General features: G+C 50.7%; 3 protein-coding genes across 3 annotated transcripts in view; 1 reads left to right on the forward strand and 2 right to left on the reverse strand.

Moving 5' to 3' along the window:
- LOC135810195 (aspartate--tRNA ligase, mitochondrial-like) overlaps window positions 1-18,623 on the reverse strand; it is a 43,239-nt gene extending 24,616 nt beyond the window's left edge. Inside the window, exons 1-3 of the mRNA XM_065323668.1 lie at window positions 18,160-18,623; window positions 16,600-16,669; window positions 5,658-5,753 (exon numbers count right to left, since the gene is read on the reverse strand). Coding sequence (XP_065179740.1) covers window positions 5,658-5,753; window positions 16,600-16,669; window positions 18,160-18,407 — 414 coding nt within the window. The 5' untranslated portion in view covers window positions 18,408-18,623. The remainder of the gene's footprint in view (window positions 1-5,657; window positions 5,754-16,599; window positions 16,670-18,159) is intronic.
- LOC135810194 (prolyl endopeptidase-like) lies at window positions 11,387-15,061 on the reverse strand. The gene has a single exon (XM_065323667.1). The coding sequence runs from the start codon at window positions 14,922-14,924 to the stop codon at window positions 12,447-12,449; it is 2,478 nt and encodes an 825-aa protein (XP_065179739.1). The 5' UTR covers window positions 14,925-15,061; the 3' UTR covers window positions 11,387-12,446.
- Window positions 18,624-18,695: 72 nt separating the features above from the next.
- Window positions 18,696-22,899, forward strand: LOC135810193 (phosphatidylinositol-glycan-specific phospholipase D-like). The gene has a single exon (XM_065323666.1). The coding sequence runs from the start codon at window positions 18,860-18,862 to the stop codon at window positions 21,428-21,430; it is 2,571 nt and encodes an 856-aa protein (XP_065179738.1). The 5' UTR covers window positions 18,696-18,859; the 3' UTR covers window positions 21,431-22,899.
- The last annotated feature ends 1,299 nt before the right edge of the window (window positions 22,900-24,198 follow it).

A 24,198-nucleotide genomic window follows, 5' to 3' on the forward strand; every position in this document is an offset into this window, starting at 1 on the left:
TCCTGGAGCAGTGGAATGATGCCAGACCCCTGCCCATCAAGGACCGGATTGTGCAACGCCGTTTGGAATGGTTTGGCCACGTTATGCGCATGGATATGGAACGGACACCCCGGGTTGTTCTGTTCGGCTGCCGACCGGAGACCCGACCTGCATGCGGCCCACGAAAGCGCTGGCGAGACGCTCTGAGTCCGGATCTACAGCGATGTGACGTACAGGACTCTTGGCCAGAAGATACCCAGTCACGACCAGGGTGGAGGAACATCTACCGTGAGCTGGAACCAGCTTCGTCACCAGTGCGTAATGTGCAATGTCTTGTCTGCCGACGCGTATTTAGCAGGCCTTCGGACAAGCGCCGTCACAAGTGCTTGGATGAAAGGGCCAAGCCCATAGCAGAGCAGCGCGGTGCAGTGCAATGTCCCCAATGTCAACGGTGGCTACGCAGCCGTGGTGGGCTATCGCGGCATAAATGCACACCCCATGATCCTCAGCCCCGTGAAGACCATCCCCAAGCTATTGCAAGGGACTGTTGCGCAGCTCACTGCCCCACATGTGACCGCTGTTTCGCCAGACCGTCTGACAGATCACGACACAAATGCCACCGTAGTACGCATCGCCCGACTGCAGCAACACGATTGACATTTGAATGGTCCTGCCCCGACTGTGGCCGCCGTTTTCGCCGCGGGAGCGACCTCACCCGACACAGGTGCCAGCGGCCTCCCTCCTCCCCGGTTCTCTCTTAAGGAGAGCCACGTGGCCCTTGTGGCAGTGCTGAACAGGAACAGGAACAGGTGTGTGTGTGTGTGTGTGTGTGTGTGTGTGTGTGTGTGTGTGTGTGTGTGTGTGTGTGTGTGTGTGTGTGTGTGTGTGTGTGTGTGTGTGTGTGTGTGTGTGTGTGTGTGTGTGTGTGTGTGTGTGTGTGTGTGTGTGTGTGTGTGTGTGTGTGTGTGTGTGTGTGTGTGTGTGTGTGTGTGTGTGTGTGTGTGTGTGTGTGTGTGTGTGTGTGTGTGTGTGTGTGTGTGTGTGTGTGTGTGTGTGTGTGTGTGTGTGTGTGTGTGTGTGTGTGTGTGTGTGTGTGTGTGTGTGTGTGTGTGTGTGTGTGTGTGTGTGTGTGTGTGTGTGTGTGTGTGTGTGTGTGTGTGTGTGTGTGTGTGTGTGTGTGTGTGTGTGTGTGTGTGTGTGTGTGTGTGTGTGTGTGTGTGTGTGTGTGTGTGTGTGTGTGTGTGTGTGTGTGTGTGTGTGTGTGTGTGTGTGTGTGTGTGTGTGTGTGTGTGTGTGTGTGTGTGTGTGTGTGTGTGTGTGTGTGTGTGTGTGTGTGTGTGTGTGTGTGTGTGTGTGTGTGTGTGTGTGTGTGTGTGTGTGTGTGTGTGTGTGTGTGTGTGTGTGTGTGTGTGTGTGTGTGTGTGTGTGTGTGTGTGTGTGTGTGTGTGTGTGTGTGTGTGTGTGTGTGTGTGTGTGTGTGTGTGTGTGTGTGTGTGTGTGTGTGTGTGTGTGTGTGTGTGTGTGTGTGTGTGTGTGTGTGTGTGTGTGTGTGTGTGTGTGTGTGTGTGTGTGTGTGTGTGTGTGTGTGTGTGTGTGTGTGTGTGTGTGTGTGTGTGTGTGTGTGTGTGTGTGTGTGTGTGTGTGTGTGTGTGTGTGTGTGTGTGTGTGTGTGTGTGTGTGTGTGTGTGTGTGTGTGTGTGTGTGTGTGTGTGTGTGTGTGTGTGTGTGTGTGTGTGTGTGTGTGTGTGTGTGTGTGTGTGTGTGTGTGTGTGTGTGTGTGTGTGTGTGTGTGTGTGTGTGTGTGTGTGTGTGTGTGTGTGTGTGTGTGTGTGTGTGTGTGTGTGTGTGTGTGTGTGTGTGTGTGTGTGTGTGTGTGTGTGTGTGTGTGTGTGTGTGTGTGTGTGTGTGTGTGTGTGTGTGTGTGTGTGTGTGTGTGTGTGTGTGTGTGTGTGTGTGTGTGTGTGTGTGTGTGTGTGTGTGTGTGTGTGTGTGTGTGTGTGTGTGTGTGTGTGTGTGTGTGTGTGTGTGTGTGCGTGCGTGCGTGCGTGCGCGCGCGCGCGCGCGCGCGTGCGTGCGTGCGTGCGTGCGTGCGTGGGTGTGTGTGTGTGTGTGTGTGTGTGTGTGTGTGTGTGTGTGTGTGTGTGTGTGTGTGTTTGGATCGTTGCGCTGCGAGCGTGTGGAGAGCTGGTGGCTGCGTCTGGAAGGCGGTGAGTTCTCGCGTTGTATCTGCCCGCCTACAGTTCGCCCTCGTTGATGGGTCAGCTAAGAGTTTCACTCTGGTTTGTGCCTACGCCCCGACTTACGCAGCTAGTCGCACTGTGAAAGAAAAATTCTTTGACGATGTTCAAAGTGTATTGTACGACGTTCCACCATCTGATTGTTGTATCGTACTTGGCGATTTTAACGCACGGGTCGGTTCAGGCCAAAGGGGCGATGAGTGGTCCGATGTGCGAGGCACTCACAGGTATAACACCATGAATGCATCAGGAGCTGAGCTACTGTCATTTGCTGCTTTCAATCAACTGTGTATATGCAACACCTGGTACCCTAAACGGAACATTTTCAAACAGACCTGGCAGCACCCTGGCACGCTGCAGTGGCACTGCATAGATTTCATACTTGTGCGGCAAGACGACCGCCATCTATGTACCGACGTGGCCGTCATCCGGAGTGCTGAATGCGGCAGCGACCACCAACTGCTATATATGGCTCTGCAGCTTCCATCGCCAGTGTGGCGCGGGGCGCAGAGCAAGGATAGTGTCCGGCGCCGGTTTGACGTTGCACAGCTAAAGGACCGTCGCACGTCTTCCCCTGAAGATCCTACGCCTACCGATATCTACCAGGCAGTGATCAAGGAGGAAATCGACCGCAACTGGCTCGAGAATGCCAACATTAGTGAGAAATGGTCCTCTATCAAGTCCACCCTTGACACTGCTGCATCCACAGCCCTTGGATTTTCCAAACGGCGCCAGCCGGACTGGTTCCAGGAAGCCCTGCCAAACATCCAACACCTACTGGACACGCGGAATGCGGCCTACGAGGATTGGCTTCGCCGTGGCCAGCAGCGAGACACTCCGTTTCATCAGGAGTTTAAGGCAGCCCGCTCGAACGCACGCGCAGCAATCGATACGGCCAGAGTGGACTGGATCAAAGCTAAAGCTCAGGCGGCCACCGACGCCCGTTTCAATGGCGCTGTCGTGTGGAAATGTATCCATGACCTCCAGTCTGCTGGGCGCGGCCTTCAACCACTACAGACAGCAGCGATCGTTGACGAGAACGGAAACATATGCACGTCACCGCGTGAGCAGGGACAACGCTGGGGAAGGCACTTCTCTGGAGTGCTCAACGTCATGAGCACTTGGACACTGAACGCGCTGAATGGTATCCCTCAACTACCGCTTGCCGAAGACCTCGCTGAACCTCCCACGCTGCGCGAAGTGTGCCGCGCCGTTGCTCGCTTGAAGAATGGCAAGGCTGCTGGAGCCTCGGGCGTCTTGCCGGAGATGGTCAAGGCAGGGGGTGAGTCGCTGAACAACAAGCTTGTGGAGCTATTCGAAGATGTGTGGCGTGCCGGCCAAGTGCCGCAGGAGTGGGTAGACGCTACCCTGGTGCCAATTCCGAAGAAAGGGGACCTGACCCGATGCGACAACTGGCGTGGCATCGCGCCGCTCGATGTTGTCGGCAAGGTCCTGGCGAGTCTCATTCAGACAAGACTCCAGGGCCTGGCCAGCAGCTTCCTCCCGGAATCACAATGCGGCTTTCGGCGAGGTAGATCCTGCACGCAGTGCACGGACATGGTGTTCAGCGTACGTCAGCTGCTCGAGAAGACCATCGAGCATACAGCCAAGGGTTTCTTCGTCTTCATTGACCTGAAGAAGGCCTACGACTCCGTGCCCCGTGAGTGCCTCTGGCAGATGCTCTCCCGTGCTGGTGTCCCTCCCCCCCCCCCCCCATGCTTGCAGTAATCCGGTCTTTCCACCATGAGATGTCTGCAGTATTGCGCGTGAGTGGCACAGACGTGGATCCGTTTAGCGTCACCAACGGCTTGCGGCAAGGCTGCACTATGGCTCCTGTCCTCTTCAACATCTTCATGTGGGCAGTAGTCACCAAGTGGCAACAGAGGGTCAGAGGTATTCCTGGCGTTGGTTTCGAGTTCAGCTACCACTATGGTGAGGGTCAACTATATCGCAAGGCACGCCGGACTGACACCGCTGCCACCGCCCTAGAGGCACAGTTCGCGGACGATTCCTCCCTGTTTGCAACATCGCGTGCTGGTGCTGAGATTGCCTTGGACCTGTTCAACTCGACCGCTTCGGAGTTCGGCCTCACCGTGAGCGCGACCAAAACCAAGTTCTTGGTTGCGGGAGCTGGCGTCACGGCTGCGGACCAGGCGCCCATACAGCTTGCCGGTGTGGACATTGAGTGTGTGCCGGAGTTCAAGTACCTGGGGTGTATCATCCACTGTGGCGGCCGATCTTCGCAGGATATCAGCGCTCGGGTGGCAAGTGCGTCCCGGGCTTGTGGTGCTCTGCAGCAATCTGTTTTCAGGAACAAGAACTTAGATCTTCATATTAAACGCTGTGTGTTTAATGCTTGTGTCCTGTCTCTGCTCCTGTATGGGTCCGAGTGCTGGACGCCGCTGAAGCAGGACCTCCGTTGCATGTCTGTTTTCCACATGCGATGCGTGCGGTCGATATTGGGCATCACACGCCATCGTTGCTGGGATGACCACATATCCAACAGCCAGCTGCTTGAGTGGTGGGGTGACTCTGAAACCATCATCACCAAGGTTCAGCATCGGCGCCTCGAGTGGCTAGGCCATGTCGCCCGCATGGACGACGTGCGGTTGCCCAAACAGTTGCTGTTCGGCACCCTGCCATCTCGTCGCCCGGCACATGGCCCACGTCGGCGGTGGAAAGACTGCGCTGTAAAGGACCTCCGCTCACGAGACCTTGAAGCGGACTGGTACAGAGTTGCCTGTGACTCTCGCCCAGACTGGAGTTTGGCTTACACCTCGGACGCCCCGGATCCCCTCGTACCGGCACCGGTGACTTGTTTCACATGCGCCCGGCACTTCGCACGTCAGGGTGACCTCGCTAGGCACAAGTGCACGGCTGAACGGCAGAAGCCGGTTTCGGAGCAGAGAGGTGCATGTCAGTGCCCTCGGTGTCATCGTTGGTTCCGGAGCCGCGGAGGCTTGGCTGTGCATCGTTGCTCCGCTTCTACCTCGTGCCCAGTACCGACCAAACCAGCTGCTGTTGTCACCGGTGACACTACCGCTCGGAGGTGCTGCAATGCTCACTGTGGCACCTGCAATCGTTGTTTCCGCACAACCCAGGGACGCAACCGCCATCGCTATTCAACGCACTGCCACCATCCAACGGCCAGAGAACGGGACAAGTTCCCGCATATGTGTATCTGCTCTCGCCGGTTCCGACTAGTCTCGCATCTGGAGCGCCATCGGGTGGCGTGCTCTTTCTCTCTCTCTGCTGCCCCTCCGGGGCCCACGTGACCCTAGTGGTAGTGGCTCTACAGGACAGGACAGGACAGGTGTGTGTGTGTGTGTGTGTTTGTGTGTGTGTGTGTGGGGGGGGGGGGGGTGTGCGTGTGTGTGTGTGTGTGTATGTTTTCGTTCGTTATAGTGCAGCATAAGATCAACACGGCACACTCTGTCTTACCGGATTGAGGTCATTCTCCGGACGTGAAATGACAGAACCGCGCACTTCTAGCACCGACTCCAAGTTAAGTGAGCTCACAAGATCATGGTACGGGCCCTGCACATACACACGCACACACACGCACGTATATACATACACACACATACACACACTATTGCCTTCAGGAGCACAGTGACATAGATCATTCTTGTGTGAGGAGCATATATAGCTCCATCCTTCATACCACACTTTCAACTACAAGTTAATTTCAGCCATATGGTAATTCGCCTTAAAGGGGAAGTTAAGGCAAAAATTAAAATTTCACCAGTTGTAGTCTTCGGGGTGCTGAGTCGAATGGTCTTGGTCCGAGGAAGCTGAGACGCTCCCTTCCTACTTGAATCCCAATCGAACTCGCGCACTTCCACCGAAACTGGGTGACTGCGCCCTACTAGATGGGGATTTGTATGCAAAATGTCACTAAAAGCGCCGTTTCGTTCTTATAAAAGCACGGATGACCGCGATTGGCCCATATGTTGTAGTCTTTTGGACGCTGAGTCGACTGGTTTTGGTCCGAAAAGGCTGCGATGCAGCGTTCCTCCTTTATTCCCAATCGAACATGGTTGAACAAGCGGTCACGTGTCCTGGGTGCCCAAATCACCTGGTCACCACGCCAGCAGGTGACAACTTTCACACCAAGGTTCAACTCGAGTTCAACTCGAGTTCAACTCGAGTGACAGGACTGCACCCAAAAAAGGTCAAACAGGCTAGTAAGTTGTACCCTGGAGGCACGGTGACCAGGTGACTGGTGTACGCAGGAGCACGTGACCGCTTGTTCAACCATGTTCGATTGGGAATAAAGGAGGAACGCCGCATCGCAGCCTTTTCGGACCAAAACCAGTCGACTCAGCGTCCAAAAGACTACAACATATGGGCCAATCGCGGTCATCCGTGCTTTTATAAGAACGAAATGGCGCTTTTAGTGACATTTTGCATACAAATCCCCATCTAGTAGGGCGCAGTCACCCAGTTTCGGTGGAAGTGCGCGAGTTCGATTGGGATTCAAGTAGGAAGGGAGCGTCTCAGCTTCCTCGGACCACGACCATTCGACTCAGCAGCCCGAAGACTACAACTGGTGAAATTTTAATTTTTGCCTTAACTTCCCCTTTAACAACGGCCGTGCGACCGGGCCAGACAACATGGCAGGCGAACTTATCAAGTACGGGCCTGCCCCTCTTCACCATGCTCTAGCTCGGATATACAATGCCGCTATTTCCAACAATGAGCCACTCTGTATTGGCGACGGGACTCTTATCCCGCTACAAAAACCTGGCAAGGCCAGGGGGCCCCCATCAAACCTGCGACCAATAGTACTGTTGACGGTGTTGCGCAAGGTGTTGTCACTTGTGGCATTGTCCCGCGTAAGCAGAAAAATACATAAATACTTATCTCTCACCCAGAGCGGTTTCAGGCCTAACATAAGCACCTTGGACGTAATATGGTCCTACCGTTGGGCTATAGCCCGATGCCAACGCCTACAACAGAAGTATGACATTATCGGTATCGACATGTCGAAAGCATTCGATACCATCTCGCGTCCGAAACTGATCGATGTTCTTGCGCCGTTCCTTGACAACGATGACGTTACACTGATTTCATATCTTCCGCAGCACACCACCTTGCAGGTTCGATTGCCGGGAACGGATGGCATTAAGTTCAAAACCGACAGAGGCACCCCACAGGGGGACTCATTATCTCCCGTGCTGTTCATCGTGTATCTAGAAGCAGCCCTGCGGGACGTGCGAAATATCTTACCGATCCGGCCACAACTCGACATCGACCTGCACCTCCCAACTGACACATCATATGCTGATGATGTTGACTTTCTGTCATCTAGGGGAACTGACCTCCAATCATGCCTCCCTGTTATTGGGGACACCTTAAAGCAATGGGATTTGACAGTTAACTCCGCCAAGACAGAATTCACCCATATCGAGAGGTTCAGCGACTGCATTGCAGAAGAATGGAGGCTGACCCGGAAGCTGGGATCGCTACTGGGTGACAGGGAAGATGTATCTCGGCGTATGCAGCTGGCCACAGGTGCGTTTCAACGGCTTTGGGCACTGTGGGTGAGAGGCTCGCAGGTGAGAGAGAACAGACGTGTCAAGCTATACAATGCATTTATCACACCAATACTCCTGTACAATTGCTCAACATGGGGAGTCCCAAGCAATGTCATCAAGCGATTGGAAGCATTCCACAGACGTCAATTGAGAACAGTCGTCGGGATCAAGTACCCTCAAGTCATCAAAAATAGCGAGCTGTATAAACGCAACAACTCCCAGCCCCTTGGGGAAACCATTGTGAGAGCGAGGTGGCGGCTCTTTGGCCATGTCCTGAGACTAAACGACGATGTACCAGCACGCGTTATGATGGCAGCATACTTCGAAAACCCAAGTTCCGCTGCCACCTGGCGGGGCCGGCCACGTACCACTCTGCCACTGAGTCTGCACCAGGACCTGCAGCGTATCGGGGGGTCGCTCAAGAAACGCGAGGAACTTGAGAACCTCCATGCCATCTCCCAGTCACGACAAGACTGGAAAGACCTATGCAGCAATGTGATAAAAGCATACATCAAAGCCTAATACTGCTTCCACCTGTGGCAGCTACATGGCTGTACGGTGTACCATAACATAACTCATTGACTAACATATTTTGTGAAAATATTATCCTGTAAAAGAATAGGAATGTAAACAATATAGTGAATATACCTGTGAAAACACAACCTTTAATGCTACTAACACAACCTGTGACTACTTAGTACTAACACAACCTGTGACTACTTAGTACTAACACAACCTGTGACTACTTAGTACTAACACAACCTGTGACTACTTAGTACTAACACAACCTGTGACTACTTAGTACTAACACAACCTGTGACTACTTAGTACTAACACAACCTGTGACTACTTAGTACTAACACAACCTGTGACTACTTAGTACTAACACAACCTGTGACTACTTAGTACTAACACAACCTGTGACTACTTAGTACTAACACAACCTGTGACTACTTAGTACTAACACAACCTGTGACTACTTAGTACTAACACAACCTGTGACTACTTAGTACTAACACAACCTGTGACTACTTAGTACTAACACAACCTGTGACTACTTAGTACTAACACAACCTGTGACTACTTAGTACTAACACAACCTGTGACTACTTAGTACTAACACAACCTGTGACTACTTAGTACTAACACAACCTGTGACTACTTAGTACTAACACAACCTGTGACTACTTAGTACTAACACAACCTGTGACTACTTAGTACTAACACAACCTGTGACTACAATAATCATGAGATCAACCCCAAAACATTTCTTGCAGTTTACTTTCGTAGAGTTTGCAACTTTGTGTTCCTCAACATAACTTGTAGCTTTCTTCAAAAATATCCGCAACCTTGGTTCTGTCCTAGATCGTATATACATGCATTCATTGTTTCCAACTTGGAAGGTTCAAGGTTATGGAAAGACCAAAGAGGGGAAGGCAAGCGCAACGAAAACGAGCACAAGCTACAGTCCCAACGGAACAAAGAATGTCGATTGTCACTGGACGATGACGAGACCAGTAGGCGATTTGACAAAGCGGTCTAACTACAATTCGAAGCAGCAAAGCAGCACACCACCCAACTTGGGTGGGTCAAAAATATCAAAGATAAGTTAAGAAGGGGGAAGCTTTGCGAGAACGAATTGTACAAGCCGAAATCTAAACTCCTACAGTACTCCTCATGCATGACATTGTGATGGACTAGTTGACTACAAAACAAGTTGTTTCACACGACGTACGTTTCGCCGTATGGTTCGTGACGGCTCATCAGGTGTGCAATTTGAAACTCGGGTATTGAGCCAATAATAAAAGTAGAAAGGAAAAGGACATATGGAAACGAGTTAAGAGTAACTCTCCACCACTGTAACTAGATACTATATACAGTCAGAAACAACTTGTTTTGTAGTCAACTAGTCCATCACAATGTCATGCATGAGGAGTACTGTAGGAGATTAGATTTCGGCTTGTACAATTCGTTCTCGCAAAGCTTCCCCCTTCTTAACTTATCTTTGATATTTTTGACCCACCCAAGTTGGGTGGTGTGCTGCTTTGCTGCTTCGAATTGTAGTTAGACCGCTTTGTCAAATCGCCTACTGGTCTCGTCATCGTCCAGTGACAATCGACATTCTTTGTTCCGTTGGGACTGTAGCTTGTGCTCGTATTCATTGTTTCGTCTCATCATTATGGAGCAGCTTATGCGAAGGCTAGCCAAGCTTGCGAAGGCTAGCCAAGCTTGCTTGGCGATGCCAACGCGGAAAAGCCTATAATAAATAATAATAATAATAAGGCCAAACTAAAGAAGGTGTGTGGTTCGACTCACCCGACCGACCGTACATTTTTCACCCCGACCGTAACTTTTTTTCGGCGGGCTGGCGTGTGACTGACGTACGTGGACTGAACACGTCCACGTCTACGTGCTGTGCAGCGTGAGTCTGCGGACGCAGGCGCGGCGGCTCCTTTTGGACTTGACTTGTAGTTGTACTGCAGTGCAGTGCAGTGAGTGGTACGACTGCTGCCTTGTGCTGGTAGTAGTAGAGTCTATTCGATACGACCACCGGCAGACTGGCGAGACTTATTTTGAAGTGACCGTCCGGTTGAGAGTGATTGCCTCGTTCCAGATTAAGGACGGCCTTCTGTTTTGGGATGAAGGACAGACGAGATTGCACTTTCCTCGTGTATTGGGAACGATATTTCACCTGTACCGGTAAGTTAGTTGCTGCTCCATGTGTGCAAGCACAGGAAGCGTCGATGGAAAAAGCCCATGTATTCGTGCACGCCGACACCAAACTAGCAATACATGTACCGGTACATTGTACAATTTGTACTTCGAAGTAGTTCCCGAACTTACTTTCAACTCGCATCGTTCTTCATTTGCTTGATGATTTGGACAGTCAGAGTCACCGCTTGAAGTTATTCTCTTCTCGTTCCAGAGCTACACAATGTTTCAAAGTATTAGCCAGTGATCCCTTTATACAACATGTATGGCATAACACTGCGTAATAATGCCGATGTACTGGGTGTCTAAAGGCAGTACAGTGTATTTACATGTACTAAAAAATATATTTTAAAAAAAAAATCCGCCCGCCCGCCCGTAAAAAAATGTCCATGTTAGTCGAACCACACACCTTCTTTAGTTTGGCCTAATATGGTAATTTCAAAGTTTGGGCACTTGTCACGGCATGTGTATTTTGTTCAATACTCGGAGGCTCCACTGCACCCAATCAATCCTCTCTCCAGCACCTTCACAACCAAGGTGTTGATGGTGCAATTACAATTAAATTAGTCTCCAAATTTTCGCCCCTGGGGCTTCATCAGGGAGTATTACAAAACGCAATACTCCTTGATGAAGCCCCAAGGCCAAGGGCGAAACATTTGGAGACTACATTTCGTAATACTCCCTGATGGAGCCCCAAGGACGAAAATTTGGAGACTAATTTAGTTGCAATTACACCATCAACACCTTGATTGTGAAGGTGTTGGACAGATTTATTTATTTCACCTTCCCGTGGCCAAGGAATAGAGGCCAATATGGAGGGGGGGGGGGGGGGGGGCGATAGCCAGCCATGGCATGTGTATTTTGCACATGACTAAACACACCAGTGCCCCGACGTCAACAGCCAACTACATAAACATGTACATGTAGTCGTTCATTGCAATTGAATTTCTTGAACATGTCAATGTGCCACGCGGCCCGTTAACCCTGTAATACAGGAAAAATTAGTCGGCGTGTGATCGCACACTCTGTCAGCGATGCCAGCATCACCAACAGCACTGCTCCACTCACACGCACACACGCGCACGCACGCACACACACACACACACACACACACACACACACACAAACACAGCTCACTAGAGAATACAATAACACCGCTGCGGCAGTGCCAGAGCCGGAGCACCAGCAGTGGAGAGATAGGGACTGGCACTCGCACCGGCCGCAGATGACGGGGAGAATAAATAAACACTGAGAGAACCGACAGAGGTAGGTGAAGGAGGCTACACTGCAATGCACTGCACTGGCAAACTGTCAACATCGCAAGCAGAACTGGTGAATGATGTTAACAGAATACTTTGACGTAGTAACACCCTGTTGCTGGCATTGCCAGTAGACTAAGGTTTAGGTCTGAAAATAGAATCCCCAGCTATTATCTCATACTCATAGTCCAGAGAGCATTGCTGTGGAAGATCAAGATCAAGCTAAATGAACTCAACAATATGATTGTGAGGTCACGAGTAACACTACTCAGGGAGGATTCAGTTATGACAACAGCCAAGCTGAGTCATTGCCTGAGCTGAGTCATTGCCTGAGCTGAGTCAATAGATTGAGTCAACAGACTGAGCCAACAGACTGAGTCCATAGCTGAGCTAAGTCAATAGCTGAGCTGGGCCAATAGCTGAGCTGGGCCAATAGCTAGCCTAGGTCAATAAATAAGCTGGGTCAATACGGATAATAATGTACTGTCAGCTACTCGTAGTGCCGCACTGGCAACCACATCGCGAGTGCTGTCAATAGAGTTTGCTTGCTAAGCTGCACAATGATGTAAGATGATGCAGGGTGACCATTACCACTGCCAGGACATGCACACTCATGCCAGCACCAGTGATACCAGCATCAGTGCTGGGCCCATCCAGCCAGTGCAGAACATGACTGAACTAGTGACAGGCACAAAGCGTAAAGTAACCACTGCTAGCAGCTATACAGCTCTGTCCAAGAAGATCATCTCTGCAGCTAGCTGTGACTTGTCGGCCATGACATGCGTCGTGTCGGTCTGCTGTGATTTATGCTGATCAGACTCGGCGACATTGAACCAGAGTGCACTGTGCTGCTGTTTATCCTTGTCAAACAGCCACGGCTCCTGCAGTGAGCGCAGCTTGGCAACAAAGCGTGCTATGCCGACGACAGACACCACCGGGTTATGTCTACTTGTTGTGATCAGCATGTCTGGGTAGGATTGCTCAGAGAGATTGCTGTATGGACAGTACTGGGCGATTTTCCGCACAGCGTCCTCGTCCACTGGTCCGTCATCGCAGTCCTGCAGCTTGCGCTCAGGGCCAAACTGTGACTGGTCATTCTCCAAGTATGTCTGCAGCACGTCTACAAAGGGAGAGTGCAGGATGGCCGCTCTGAACAGTTCTGGTTCGCGTTGCGCCAGGCCAGCCACCAGAGTGGCACCGGCGCTAAAGCCGTACAGAGCCGTGTGTTCCGGCCTCGAGAACTCGGCCATGTGCAAATGATCTACGCAGGCTTTCAGGTCGCTGAACGCCTGCCCCTTGTCAGCACCGGCGCCGGCAAGATGCCAGCGACGGCCCAGGTCGCGGGAGCCACGCACGTGACAGAATGCGAGCGTCCAGCCTTCCATGAGCAAACGAAACCACTGGGGACAGTAGTTCATGTCAATGGGCTCGTCCTGATCACCATAGACAATCACCAGGAGGCGATAGAACATACAGCCATCGACGTGCACCAGCGTGATGGGAATATCTGCGCCATCGTCAGGAGACACGGCTGAGAGACGGCGGACGACGGACATCTTCTTCACCGGCTGCTCGTGGTAGATCTCGTACGCGTACACGGAAGTGCGGCACAGCTTCTGGCCGGTTGACGGAATGAGATAACTTAACACCGTGGGCATGCTGGGTCCAGACTGTACATAGCCGATGCGTACACTCTGCGCTGAAGGGTTGCACGCCAGCTGCATACTGGTACAGGCAAACTCCGGGTAGATGCGTTGCTCCATTGGATGATCCAGACAGCCGGGCAAGTCATGACCGAGCGGTACGATGTGCAGGTACGGCTGGGCGTTGCGTGCACGCATAGTCAACACGCAGTAATCACTGTGGAAGTCCATGTCCTTGATGAAGCACTCCTCCGCCTCCGACGAGTCAACAAACACTGACCACTTGCTGTGAGCTACAGTAGTGCCAGTGCGGTCTTCGGCAATACCACTGCTATTAGTAGTATTAGCTGAGGCACTACTAGCACCAGTAGAATGTGTACTATTGCCCATCGCACTGCTGCCCTTTCTCACAAGCGCATCGTTCTCAGACAAACAAAGAATCTTATCTTCTCCGCTTGCCTCCGTATTGGCCAGTGCGTAGAACGTGCCCTGGTAGTGGTCGACGTGTCGGCACTCTAGGCCAGCGCCGCGGGGCCACACACACGCACTCGCCGTGGGCTCTGCCAGTGTGCAGTCAACGACGTGTACTTCAGTACTGCGCTGCGACTGGCTGTGCACGGACACGTACCGACCCGAACGGCAAGCTTTCAGGCGAACGCTGTAGCGCGGGTTAGGCTCGCGATACACCAGTCTGGCAGTTAGGGCATCGTGAAGCGGCTGGAACTTGCTCCGATCATCCGGTACGCTCCACAGATCAACGCAGCGCACTTCGCCCTTGCATCTACCGTAGCGCCCCGGCACTGTGCACAGGAGATGAGAGGATCCGCACCACACTGCATCCACAACACCAGTCACGACGGAGATGACACGCTCTGCGCGACGCAGACCATCGGCTAGTGACAGCACTGCCGCTACACCGGAGAGACCGTGTGAGAACCGTCCGCTGACCAGTGCAAACTTCCCACACGGTGAGAACAGCAAGCTCTGCTTTATTCGCAGCTCGCTCAGCACAGGCAACTCAAGAAACTCGGCAAGGTCGTCGATGTGAAACAGCGGGAATCGCGTGTGCTGGATCAGTCCTGTTACGTGATCTCTGATTATGGCACGCTCAAACAACTGCCCGCGCTCCTGGAAAAAGTAGTAGTACTCGCCGAGTTCCCAGAGTATCGGATGCTGGTAATCCACGTACACAGGCTTTCCATCGAAGAAAGGACTCTCCAGATGTCGATTGTAAACAAACTCCCTTGCTAGCACGTCGATGCGTTTCGTACTGGCGAACTTCTTTTCTTTGTCAATGTATTCGCAAACAGTGGAGATATTCTCGTCGCGGAGCATCCAGGCGAACGGATCGTCAACACGAGCGGGCGTCTGGTTCTTCTCCTGAGCGTCTTCGGCCAAGACAAGAGCTGCTGGGATAGATGGTGCTGATTTCTTTGTCATTCCTAGCCATGACGACCTGGCACGAAGTTGGTGCGCGGGTTGTCCATTCACGGCGCGCAGTCTGAACAGAGATCGATGGTGGCAACGGCACAGTGGCAAAGCCAGCGCCGCCATGAGGCCAGCTCTGGCGAGCACACCAAGCAGCAGCCGCCTCCGCTTGCAATGGACACCAAACGAAGGACTCAGACTCAGAGAAACAATGTTTCTTCATACCCAACCTGGAAGATACCTTGAAAATGTATGCAATAGTGACTATTGCACTGCAGAGTACTAGTACTAGTAGAGTACGAGTATTTATGGGCGCTTTTCAAATTATTTTTCTTACTGGATAATCGCGTTTTCGTGTTTTTTTTATAGAACAAAACGCATAAATTATGCGCATGCATATTCGATAATCACGAGTTGAAAAAGCATAGTCATTTTGATGCGCGCATCGGACGAGAGAGTTGCCAGCTCAGGGCCCTCGCTATCCTTGTTCTTTGCCCAGGTCATCGTATTCGTTAAATCTATTATTTTTAAAGTATGTACTAGTACAGTCATACCTCGCATAACCACACACATCCGTTCTCCACAAAAATATCCCGGGATAGGCGAAGGAACCGGATAGTCGAACACACATACTGGATGTGTGTACGACATACGCTGTAAATCGGTAACCAACGATATTCTTCCGGATGGCGAGGGATCCGGATACAAGAGGACCGGATAAGCGAAGTCTGACTGTACTGTAAAGTACCGTTGATCCGTCCCCCACGCCATGTCGCTTCCCAGCTGGGTTTTCGGCAGGGGGCTTGAATTAGATCAAGGCTGTGAAGTGCAGTACGATGGACAACACTGTGGAGGATCAGACTCGATGTGCTGGATTGTGCACATTTTCATTCCTGGATTGGCACGTATTGTGTACAGCAGTGCATGCGTCGGTTCAACATCGTATTTCGTTGTATACGCCGAAGTCGCTTCACAGGTAGAAAATCGACAGGGGGGCGGGAATTAGAGAGGGGGCGGATTAACGGTACTTTACGGTAACTGATAAACATGTGACACACGAAGCCCACAGGCTGGTGATTAGTCACGTGGTGTGTGTGACAACCCGCCGGTGCCCAGCTGTGCTGCTGCTGCTACGCCACCTACAACTCCTGGTTGCTCACGTGATCAGCCTTGTGTATTTCGTGCTGACCCGTTGCGTGGTTCGTACTGTCCCCCGCGCGCGGGCGCACACACACAAACACATATACGAGTACGTACGAAATAAAGCGGTTAGGACCCGGTCTGCACCAGACACCACTACAGTGTCTGCTCTAGGATTTCAAACCAACCGGGTACACGTGTACCTGGCGCAACTCTTGCAACCGGGTCAGAGACGGGTACGCTGGGACGTGTTCAAGTGCCACTGCATGGACATCGGGGCGCCATAAATATTTTACGGCTCCCCGGTATATATGTATGAACAATGCCTAGTACTGGGCACTCTGTCCATGCACTCGCCGCACTTGCACGCACCTGCAGCCTGAAGCAGATAGCTTCTAATCAGGCAGGCCTGTGTTCGCATGTCACGGCATTGTAAAGACTGCACAACGATGTCGCGGCATTGTAAAGACTGCACAACGATGTCGCGGCATTGTAAAGACTGCACAACGATGTCGCGGCATTGTAAAGACTGCACAACGATGCCGCGGCATTGTAAAGACTGCACAACGATGTCGCGGCATTGTAAAGACTGCACAACGATGTCGCGGCATTGTAAAGACTGCACAAGATCACAATGTGATGACATTATGATATGACTCACCGCTGGTACTGCTATCTGAACCATGCCGTATATGTCGCGCAGGACAATAAACAGTGGGTCGCCATATTTCCTAGACGAGTAGAATCACATGCACGCACACGCGCACATGCGCACATTATTAGACTAAAAGCTCAAACGCACACGTGCACATTATTAGACTGAAAGCTCAAAATTCTCGTGTCATCTGCCAACACAATGCTGGCTGGGGTAACATGGTCCAAAGCCAAAAGATACACACATTCTTTTTAATAAATTAATCCTTGGCTCTCTATTCGAGTACATACTTGACAGTTATTCATAACTTATGAGTGAATGTGCAGGTGTGTGAAGCGTTGCGCATGGGGAGAAAAGCGAACCCCTTGAGCAGGTTTCACCGGACCTCTCAAGCAGGCTGGAATAGGTGCGGTATAAGCACTGCGTGTGTGAAAATGTGATATTGGCGCGCTGCAGGCTGCTCATAGTGGTATGATGATCGTTTGCTTGTTGTGCTGTCCATACTAAGCTGCTTGACACAGGAACCGGAGGGTCAGTAGACTCAGTACTACTCCACTTTCAGAAATTTTACGTGCTCAATATTGTCGGTACGAGGGCAAAAGGCCAGGTTAGGTGAACAGAAATCGTAGGTACACAGAAGCAGTTCCCTATTTGATTATGTGTGTTGGTGTTTGTTCGGTGTAATGAGGTTTTAGGTATGAAACAGACACACCGAAAGCACACCAAAAATTTGTGAAATAATTACAGTAGTCAAATGTAGTTGCTTAGCAACCAGTGTGCCATGAAGTGTACCTTGACCGTACTACTCTAGGTGATATCATGTCAGTTCTTACCAGAAATTTGGGGTTCGAGTTGTCAGGATTCCACCAGTAGAGTACATGATCCGTGTGCGCCAGGGTGGATCTTACATGCAATATCACGGTGCATGGTTTCAGTGTTCATGCAGTGACTTGCTTGGTTTTAGGTGCAGACTAGAAGCGGCATGGTGGTTAAAACACGCCTGCCCACACACTGCTCTCTGAGCTGCACAATTCTGGTAAAGAGCGCTTCTTCTCTCACCACCATCATCTGTTTGCGTATGGCGCCTGCAATTAGCAGACGCCTGGCTGGTGATGTATTCACATAGCTGGCTGGTACATCAGTTAGCGCCTGGCTCAGTCATAGGCGATAACACAGTGACGGCTTGGCTCGGATTGCGACCAACGTTTCGTCCCTCCAGGACTCATCAGGTAGTCCTGGACGCCTTCAGATGGCGCTTGACGTAGTAGGATGATGAATGGTTTACCAACATTTCGCCAGGTGTGCGTTTAACCATACCAACATTTCTCTTCTATGCATTGGTGCTGCATTGGGGAGTCTTCACATCATTTGGTGCAGTTTGATTCATCAATTCCTAAATGCAATTAGAATTTGCAAGGATTTTGTTCTACGGTAATAATTATTCTGGAACACTGACACACTGTGCTGGTGGTAAAGGACATGATTGTAGTACAGATTTACATGTAAATGTTCACACTGACTTTTGCTGCTTGGAGAAATTGCGAATAGCACAAGTTGAAGCATTACCTTTTAAACGTGATCCAGCCACACAGCGTTACTTCTTGGCCTACATGCTCAGCTCTCAATTCGCCACACGTATGTGTCCGATTTGAAAATGAATTCACATTTTTCTGGGGCACCTGACACGACTGGTTGATGCGAGATGAACAAAGCCTCCTGATGCCTACGACGCCAGAACAGGGTAGTATATGCCTGAACAATTGCCCTGCTTTGTAGCAGACTACCGCACTCCTAGCTGCACGGCTGGCAAACATTCTGTATAGTAAGGACCAGGGAGTCCCTGGCAAGGACGAGAACTAAACCAATATTCAAAGGGTTCAAAATATCCAAAGTCCTCAAGTCGTCTTCCTCCGCACTGTGCACAAGTCTCTGGCGTCCGATAACACAAAAAATGGACTACGGCCAAGTGTCTCCCTGAAAAACATTCTGCTGTTTTGTTTGATACACAAAACTGAACACATGCTCGTTTCGTGAAAATTAAAAACAAGCAAGACGATCGTAGATATACAAATGCACCAACTCGTAGATCTACATACACCGTATCTACCGTAGAGCTACACGCGTCCATGGCCTGGCCTGTTCATGTTGAAAAACTGCTCGTACTTGATTTTATTGAAGCTTTGAAGATTCCAGAGCACATTTGCTCCTGTCCGTACTGTAGTTCGCTTCTGACTCTGAAGTGAAGACAGTGCAGCTATCGAACAGGATGTTTGTGCCAGCATGTTCAGCAGCAGTGTGGTTGCTTGCCGTGTTGGCCCTCAGCACGTTCTCTGATTTGTCATCTGCATGCGGTGTACTGACACACATCGAAATTGGACATCGCGCTTCGTTCTTCTACGATGACAAACCCGACAGTAAAGTCAGCTACAAGGAGTTGATTGCAAAGCATCAGGATGCTTTCCAAGCTGGTAATCCTTATCCTGACGCCTTTTACCCGGGTATATGTTATGTTGGCGAGTACCAGAGTGTGTCCGAGGACTCCCATTGGACTCCCTTCATGGTGACCACCATTGATTACATCAGAGAGAAGTACCCACAGCCATGGAACGAAACAGCTGAGAAGCTTGTCGTCTTCCTGTTGGGATTCACGTCTCATCAGATAGCTGATGTTCTGTGGCACAACCTCGGTGTACAGGACGGGTTCCTGCAGGAAATGGCCAACACGAATTACCATGGCGACTTCAACAAGGCACACCCTGTGGGTGATGTGGGTGGTGATGTAGTGGGTGCGTATGAGTGGAACAAGACGTATGTTGAGAACACACAATGGTATGTACCGTCGGAAGATCTCTCCGAGATTTACAAGCGCTACTACGATGCGCGGACGCCGTTCAATGTCAGCAGCACTGTGATCGAGACCTGCACACACCTGCTCTTTCTAGCCCGGCTCGGCGAGAAGGGAGCGCTGAGAGAGCTGTTCCCGGAGTACGCCAAGAAGTCTCCGTTCCTGGTGGACGAGCTGAACGAGTATTTCATTGGTGGTGTAGACGACAATGCCGCCTGGACCACAATGCTGTGGCATGACGCAGTGACCATGCTGGAGAACGGTACCAAGGCATGTGCCCACTCTAAGAACCCAGTGAGTGTGAGTTGCACGGGCATACCGCCTCCTGTGTCTCAAGAAGGCAGCGAGAAAGACGTGCGCTCAGTTCCACCCACTTTCAAGAACATTGCCGATGAAGCGTTTGCCGACGTTGAGCGTGTTGGCCGTGGCATAGTCATAAAACCCTCGGCTGCCTACTTGAAGCACATGGAGGAGACCCGTCAGCAGGCGGCAAAGAGACAGGAGATGAGTCAGCAGGCGAATCCGGCTCAGCATGAACCAAACGCTGCGAAGCCGTCGTCACCAACTGCTGCCTACTATTCGGTGACTCCGTACGCTCGTCTTGGCGCGGCGTTCAGCCATGGCGACTTCAACAATGACACGTACATGGACCTTGCCATCGGTGCTCCAGGCTTCAGCTCTCCACACCTACCGTTAGCTGGACGAGTGTACATAGTGTTTGGAACGGACACGGGGCTGCCCAGCGTCACGGCCGATATCGACAGTGTAGCCAAGCTCACACTGCACGGCACTGTCAAGTTTGCCCGTTTTGGATCAGCCATTGCTTCGCTGGACTTTAACCTGGACGGCCTTACTGACATTGTGATTGGTGCGCCGAGTACGCAGACCGAGGGTACTCAGTATCGCGGCGCTGTGCACATCTTTCTCAACGCAGGCCACGGCGCCTTCCCCGACACTCCAAGTATCTCTATGGCCGGCAGCTCTTTCCACGAGAACTTTGGCTGGGCGCTGGCCGCTGGCGACATGAATGGTGACGGTAAAGCTGATCTGCTTGTGTCCTCGCCGTTCCTGTCGGCTACTGACACTCTGCGCGAATCTGGCAAGGTGCAGATCTACTTGTCGCGTGCCAACCCTAACGCTAGTGGTCTGGTGGCGGATAGCTGGCTGAACGGGCCTATTTGGAACGGCTGGTTTGGTCACTCCATCGTCACGGCAACCTCCAACAGCTACCGATCGTTGCTAGCTGTCGGCGCACCGAATGCAAACCAATGCATGCGTGTACCCGACTGTAGCAAGCAGTCAGCAGACGATAAACAGAGCTCTGGACACCTGGTGGTGTACTCTAGTGAATCGCTACAAGATCTCAAGGCGGCGTACGATATCATTGGCTGGGATGTGTTTGATAGGTGTGGCAGCGACACGGCCTTTGGCCGCTTCTTCCCGGGAGTTGATGTCATGGCCATTGCGTGTCCTACGGCTAATATCACTGCCCATGTTCTTGGTATACCCACGACTCTCCAGCAGGCTGGCCGTGTATTCCTGGTCAACGTCACCGATAAGTTCAGCACGGCGCCATTCGCAGTGCTGGAGGGTGATCGGGCGTTTGGCCGGTTTGGCGCCACGGTCTCCTTTGGTGATGTGACCGGTGACGGTCTGGATGAGCTGATCGTGACGCAGCCGCTGCGTATCAACGACTTCACCGAACACCTGTACGGCGGCGAACAGGGCACGGCGTACGCGTTTGAAGGCGGCAGCGCGTTTGAAAAGATGAAGTGGCCGTTCGTGACCAGCAACTGCGGAGGAGGAGTGACGCTGGAAGCGCCGTGTCCTGCCAAGGTTGCCGCCATGCAGATGGACGTGACGGAGGGAAACTCGCGCTTTGGCAGCAGCGCGCACTTGCTGCCCACTGCGAGTAAGAAAGCGACGCCAGTTATCGCTGCCGCGCACAGCTCCCTCCGCGCAAGAATGGCCGGAACAGTCTATCTCTTCTAGCAATGTAATCCACTGCTACCTTTACTGCTACTTCAAGTACACTGTTCAGCCAGCCATACGCTACAATTTAAGGTAGTAGGGAGTAGTAAATACCATTATGTTATTACTCCCTGCCAGGTGTGGAATGGTGTGTTCAGAATTGCACACCTATTAACACTGGTACAGTGCTGATAGCGCCAACAGGAGATGCTGCGCGAGAGGATGGTGTGTTACATGGGAACATGGCCATTGGCAATGCGTACTTAGAACATAGATACAGGTCATTCACCTCACCTGTCATAGCATGTTGCTTGTTTATCCTTTTCTTGTTTGTCTTGTTCTTGTTTATCCTTTTCTTGTTTGTCTTGTTCTTGTTTGTCCTTTTCTTGTTTGTCTTGTTCTTGTTTGTCTTGTTCTTGTTTGTCTTGTTCTTGTTTGTCTTGTTCTTGTCATAGCATACCCTGTGTTGAGTGCCTACTAGCAATACTTCCTTGAAGTATTTTAGAAGAATCTAGTGACGATAGTGCATAGTACTTCAAGTACATAGTACATAGTACATAGTGCATAGTGCATAGTACTTCAAGTACATAGTGCATAGTGCATAGTACTTCAAGTACGTGTGCAGGTAAACACTTCTTATCCTACACTGCTTGAAGACTGGCATTTCATTGACTATTCTTTTTACTGGACACTGTATTTATCAAGTCATTAGGTCCCCTTTAGGCTTTTTGTGTAGTTTTACTTGAGCATGATTGCGGGGCAGAGCGATCCCCAATGCTTTATGAACTTATTCCCAAGTAAGAGTATGGCATGCGCTTATGCCAGTATTATGAATCAGTGAATATTATTATCAATATTTTGACCTTCATAAATTCGGAACGACGCTTTTGACCTTTTCCACAACTATTCTGCTAAAACAGTGCAATACGTCTGCCGTGAATTGAGAACTCGTGTTACATCTTGTTTCTTAGTTTGGTCTATGCTGTGTGGCGTGTTCAGTCAGCCTCGAGTGCAACGCATGATGTCATCTATCCATGCAGGTCCAGAGAAATGGGAGACGTTACTACCACACTGTTGTGTTCATGGTTTACTGTTTTGTTTTCTTAATTCTAATTCTCTTCTCCCACTGTCTGAGGCATCCACCGACTTTAGATTGTGATTTATTTTCCTCTTTAATTGCTGGCAGCTGCGGTGTTTTGTTTCCGTTTTTATTCAAACTAAGTGTTCTGTTCAGATCATCTTCTGTTATGGTCATTATCTGGTGTAGCTGTCCTGCACGGTTTAGTGAGTATCATTATGCACTTGTGTCGTCCGCATTTTTTCGCCTGTTCGGACAGTGTGTTTTTAGCTTGTGCGCATTCTTTGGCTTGTGTTTTATCTGCGGTATCTGTCTTGCACGGTTTATATATTAATATAGGGTCTAAGTGGGCGTACATGTGTGTCGTCCGGAATTATTTTCGCCTGTTATTCGGACAGTGTGAACCGTTTCAGCTTGTGCGCGTTCTTGGGCTTGTGGTTTGGTCATGGAAAAGTTTGTAAAAAGTTTTGGAAAAGTTATTGAATTTGGTGGTGGTTTTCCTGTGCGAACCCTGGATTGAGACACTGTACTTCTTTTCAAGTATCAATCAACCCTGGTTGTCATACAGCCGCGTGATTGACAAGAGCGGTACAATACGATACAAAATCATGATGCACACAAAGCACATCAGTTTCTTTGCTGCCGATTGCATTAAATTTTGCAACTTGACCATGCAGTCATACAAGTGGGCTCCGGAGGTAAATACGTGTATTTTATCATCTCGCATTGTCGTGGGTATGAATACACTCATGCCTCGTTTGTTCGGGACCGGCCACTGCCCGTATCTTTGACATGTCCGCAACTCCGAATCACATACAGTTTGATGGGGAAAGGCCATAGATGGCATATGGCGTCACTATTTCCACAAAAAGTGACAAAAGACTCTTTTTTTAAAGAGTCGTAATGTTACCACTGAAACTCGCCCAAAGGGTGCCCGGTAGACCGAAGTGCCTGTAACTTTGGGTCCGGATAACTGAGGTATGAGTGTGCACCAAGAGTACATACCCCCCCCCCCCGGGGCAGGGGGTTACTGTATGTACTGTTGGAGTGCACGCATAGTTGACTTTGTACTGTGAAGATCCTTACTACAGTCAGACCTCGCATAACCGCACACATCCGTTTTCCAGAAAAAAATATCCGGATAGGCGAGGGAACCGGATAATCGAACACACATACTGTATAATGATGTGCATGGCATACTTATGCTGTAAATCCGTAACCAACAATTTTCTACCGGATAAACGAGGTCTGACTGTATCAGGTTGCATGTCTTCGCATACAGAAAAAATTCACCAGATTCGGACGTCCGGGCGTCACGTCCCTAACCCGGGCACATCCATGTACCGGGCGCCTCTCTGGCCCATCTAGAGTGACAAAACTGGCTTTTCAACGGAAAAAAAACAGCCCCAAAACAGTCATATTGCTTGGCATAAAATCTTTATTCCCGTAGCTATGCAAAAGATGTTACGTAACGTCGTAAGTAACGTTTGGCTGGCGCTAGCCAGGGCCCACAAAGCTGTACTAGTAATAATTTGCATGCAGTAAGTACACAGAGTGTACCTCTTGCATGCAGTAAGTACACAGAGTGTACCTCTTGCATGCAGTAAGTACACAGAGTGTACCTCTTGCATGCAGTAAGTACACAGAGTGTACCTCTTGCATGCAGTAAGTACACAGAGGGTGTGCAGTAAGTACACAGAGGGTGTGCAGT

Source organism: Sycon ciliatum, chromosome 2, assembly GCF_964019385.1.
Source record: "Sycon ciliatum chromosome 2, ocSycCili1.1, whole genome shotgun sequence".
NCBI classification, from domain to species: domain Eukaryota; kingdom Metazoa; phylum Porifera; class Calcarea; order Leucosolenida; family Sycettidae; genus Sycon; species Sycon ciliatum.

Excerpts from the sequence above, each read along its gene's own strand:
- LOC135810194 (XM_065323667.1), bottom strand. The coding sequence starts at position 14,924 with ATGGCGGCGCTGGCTTTGCCACTGTGCCGTTGCCACCATCGATCTCTG.
- LOC135810193 (XM_065323666.1), top strand. The coding sequence starts at position 18,860 with ATGTTTGTGCCAGCATGTTCAGCAGCAGTGTGGTTGCTTGCCGTGTTG.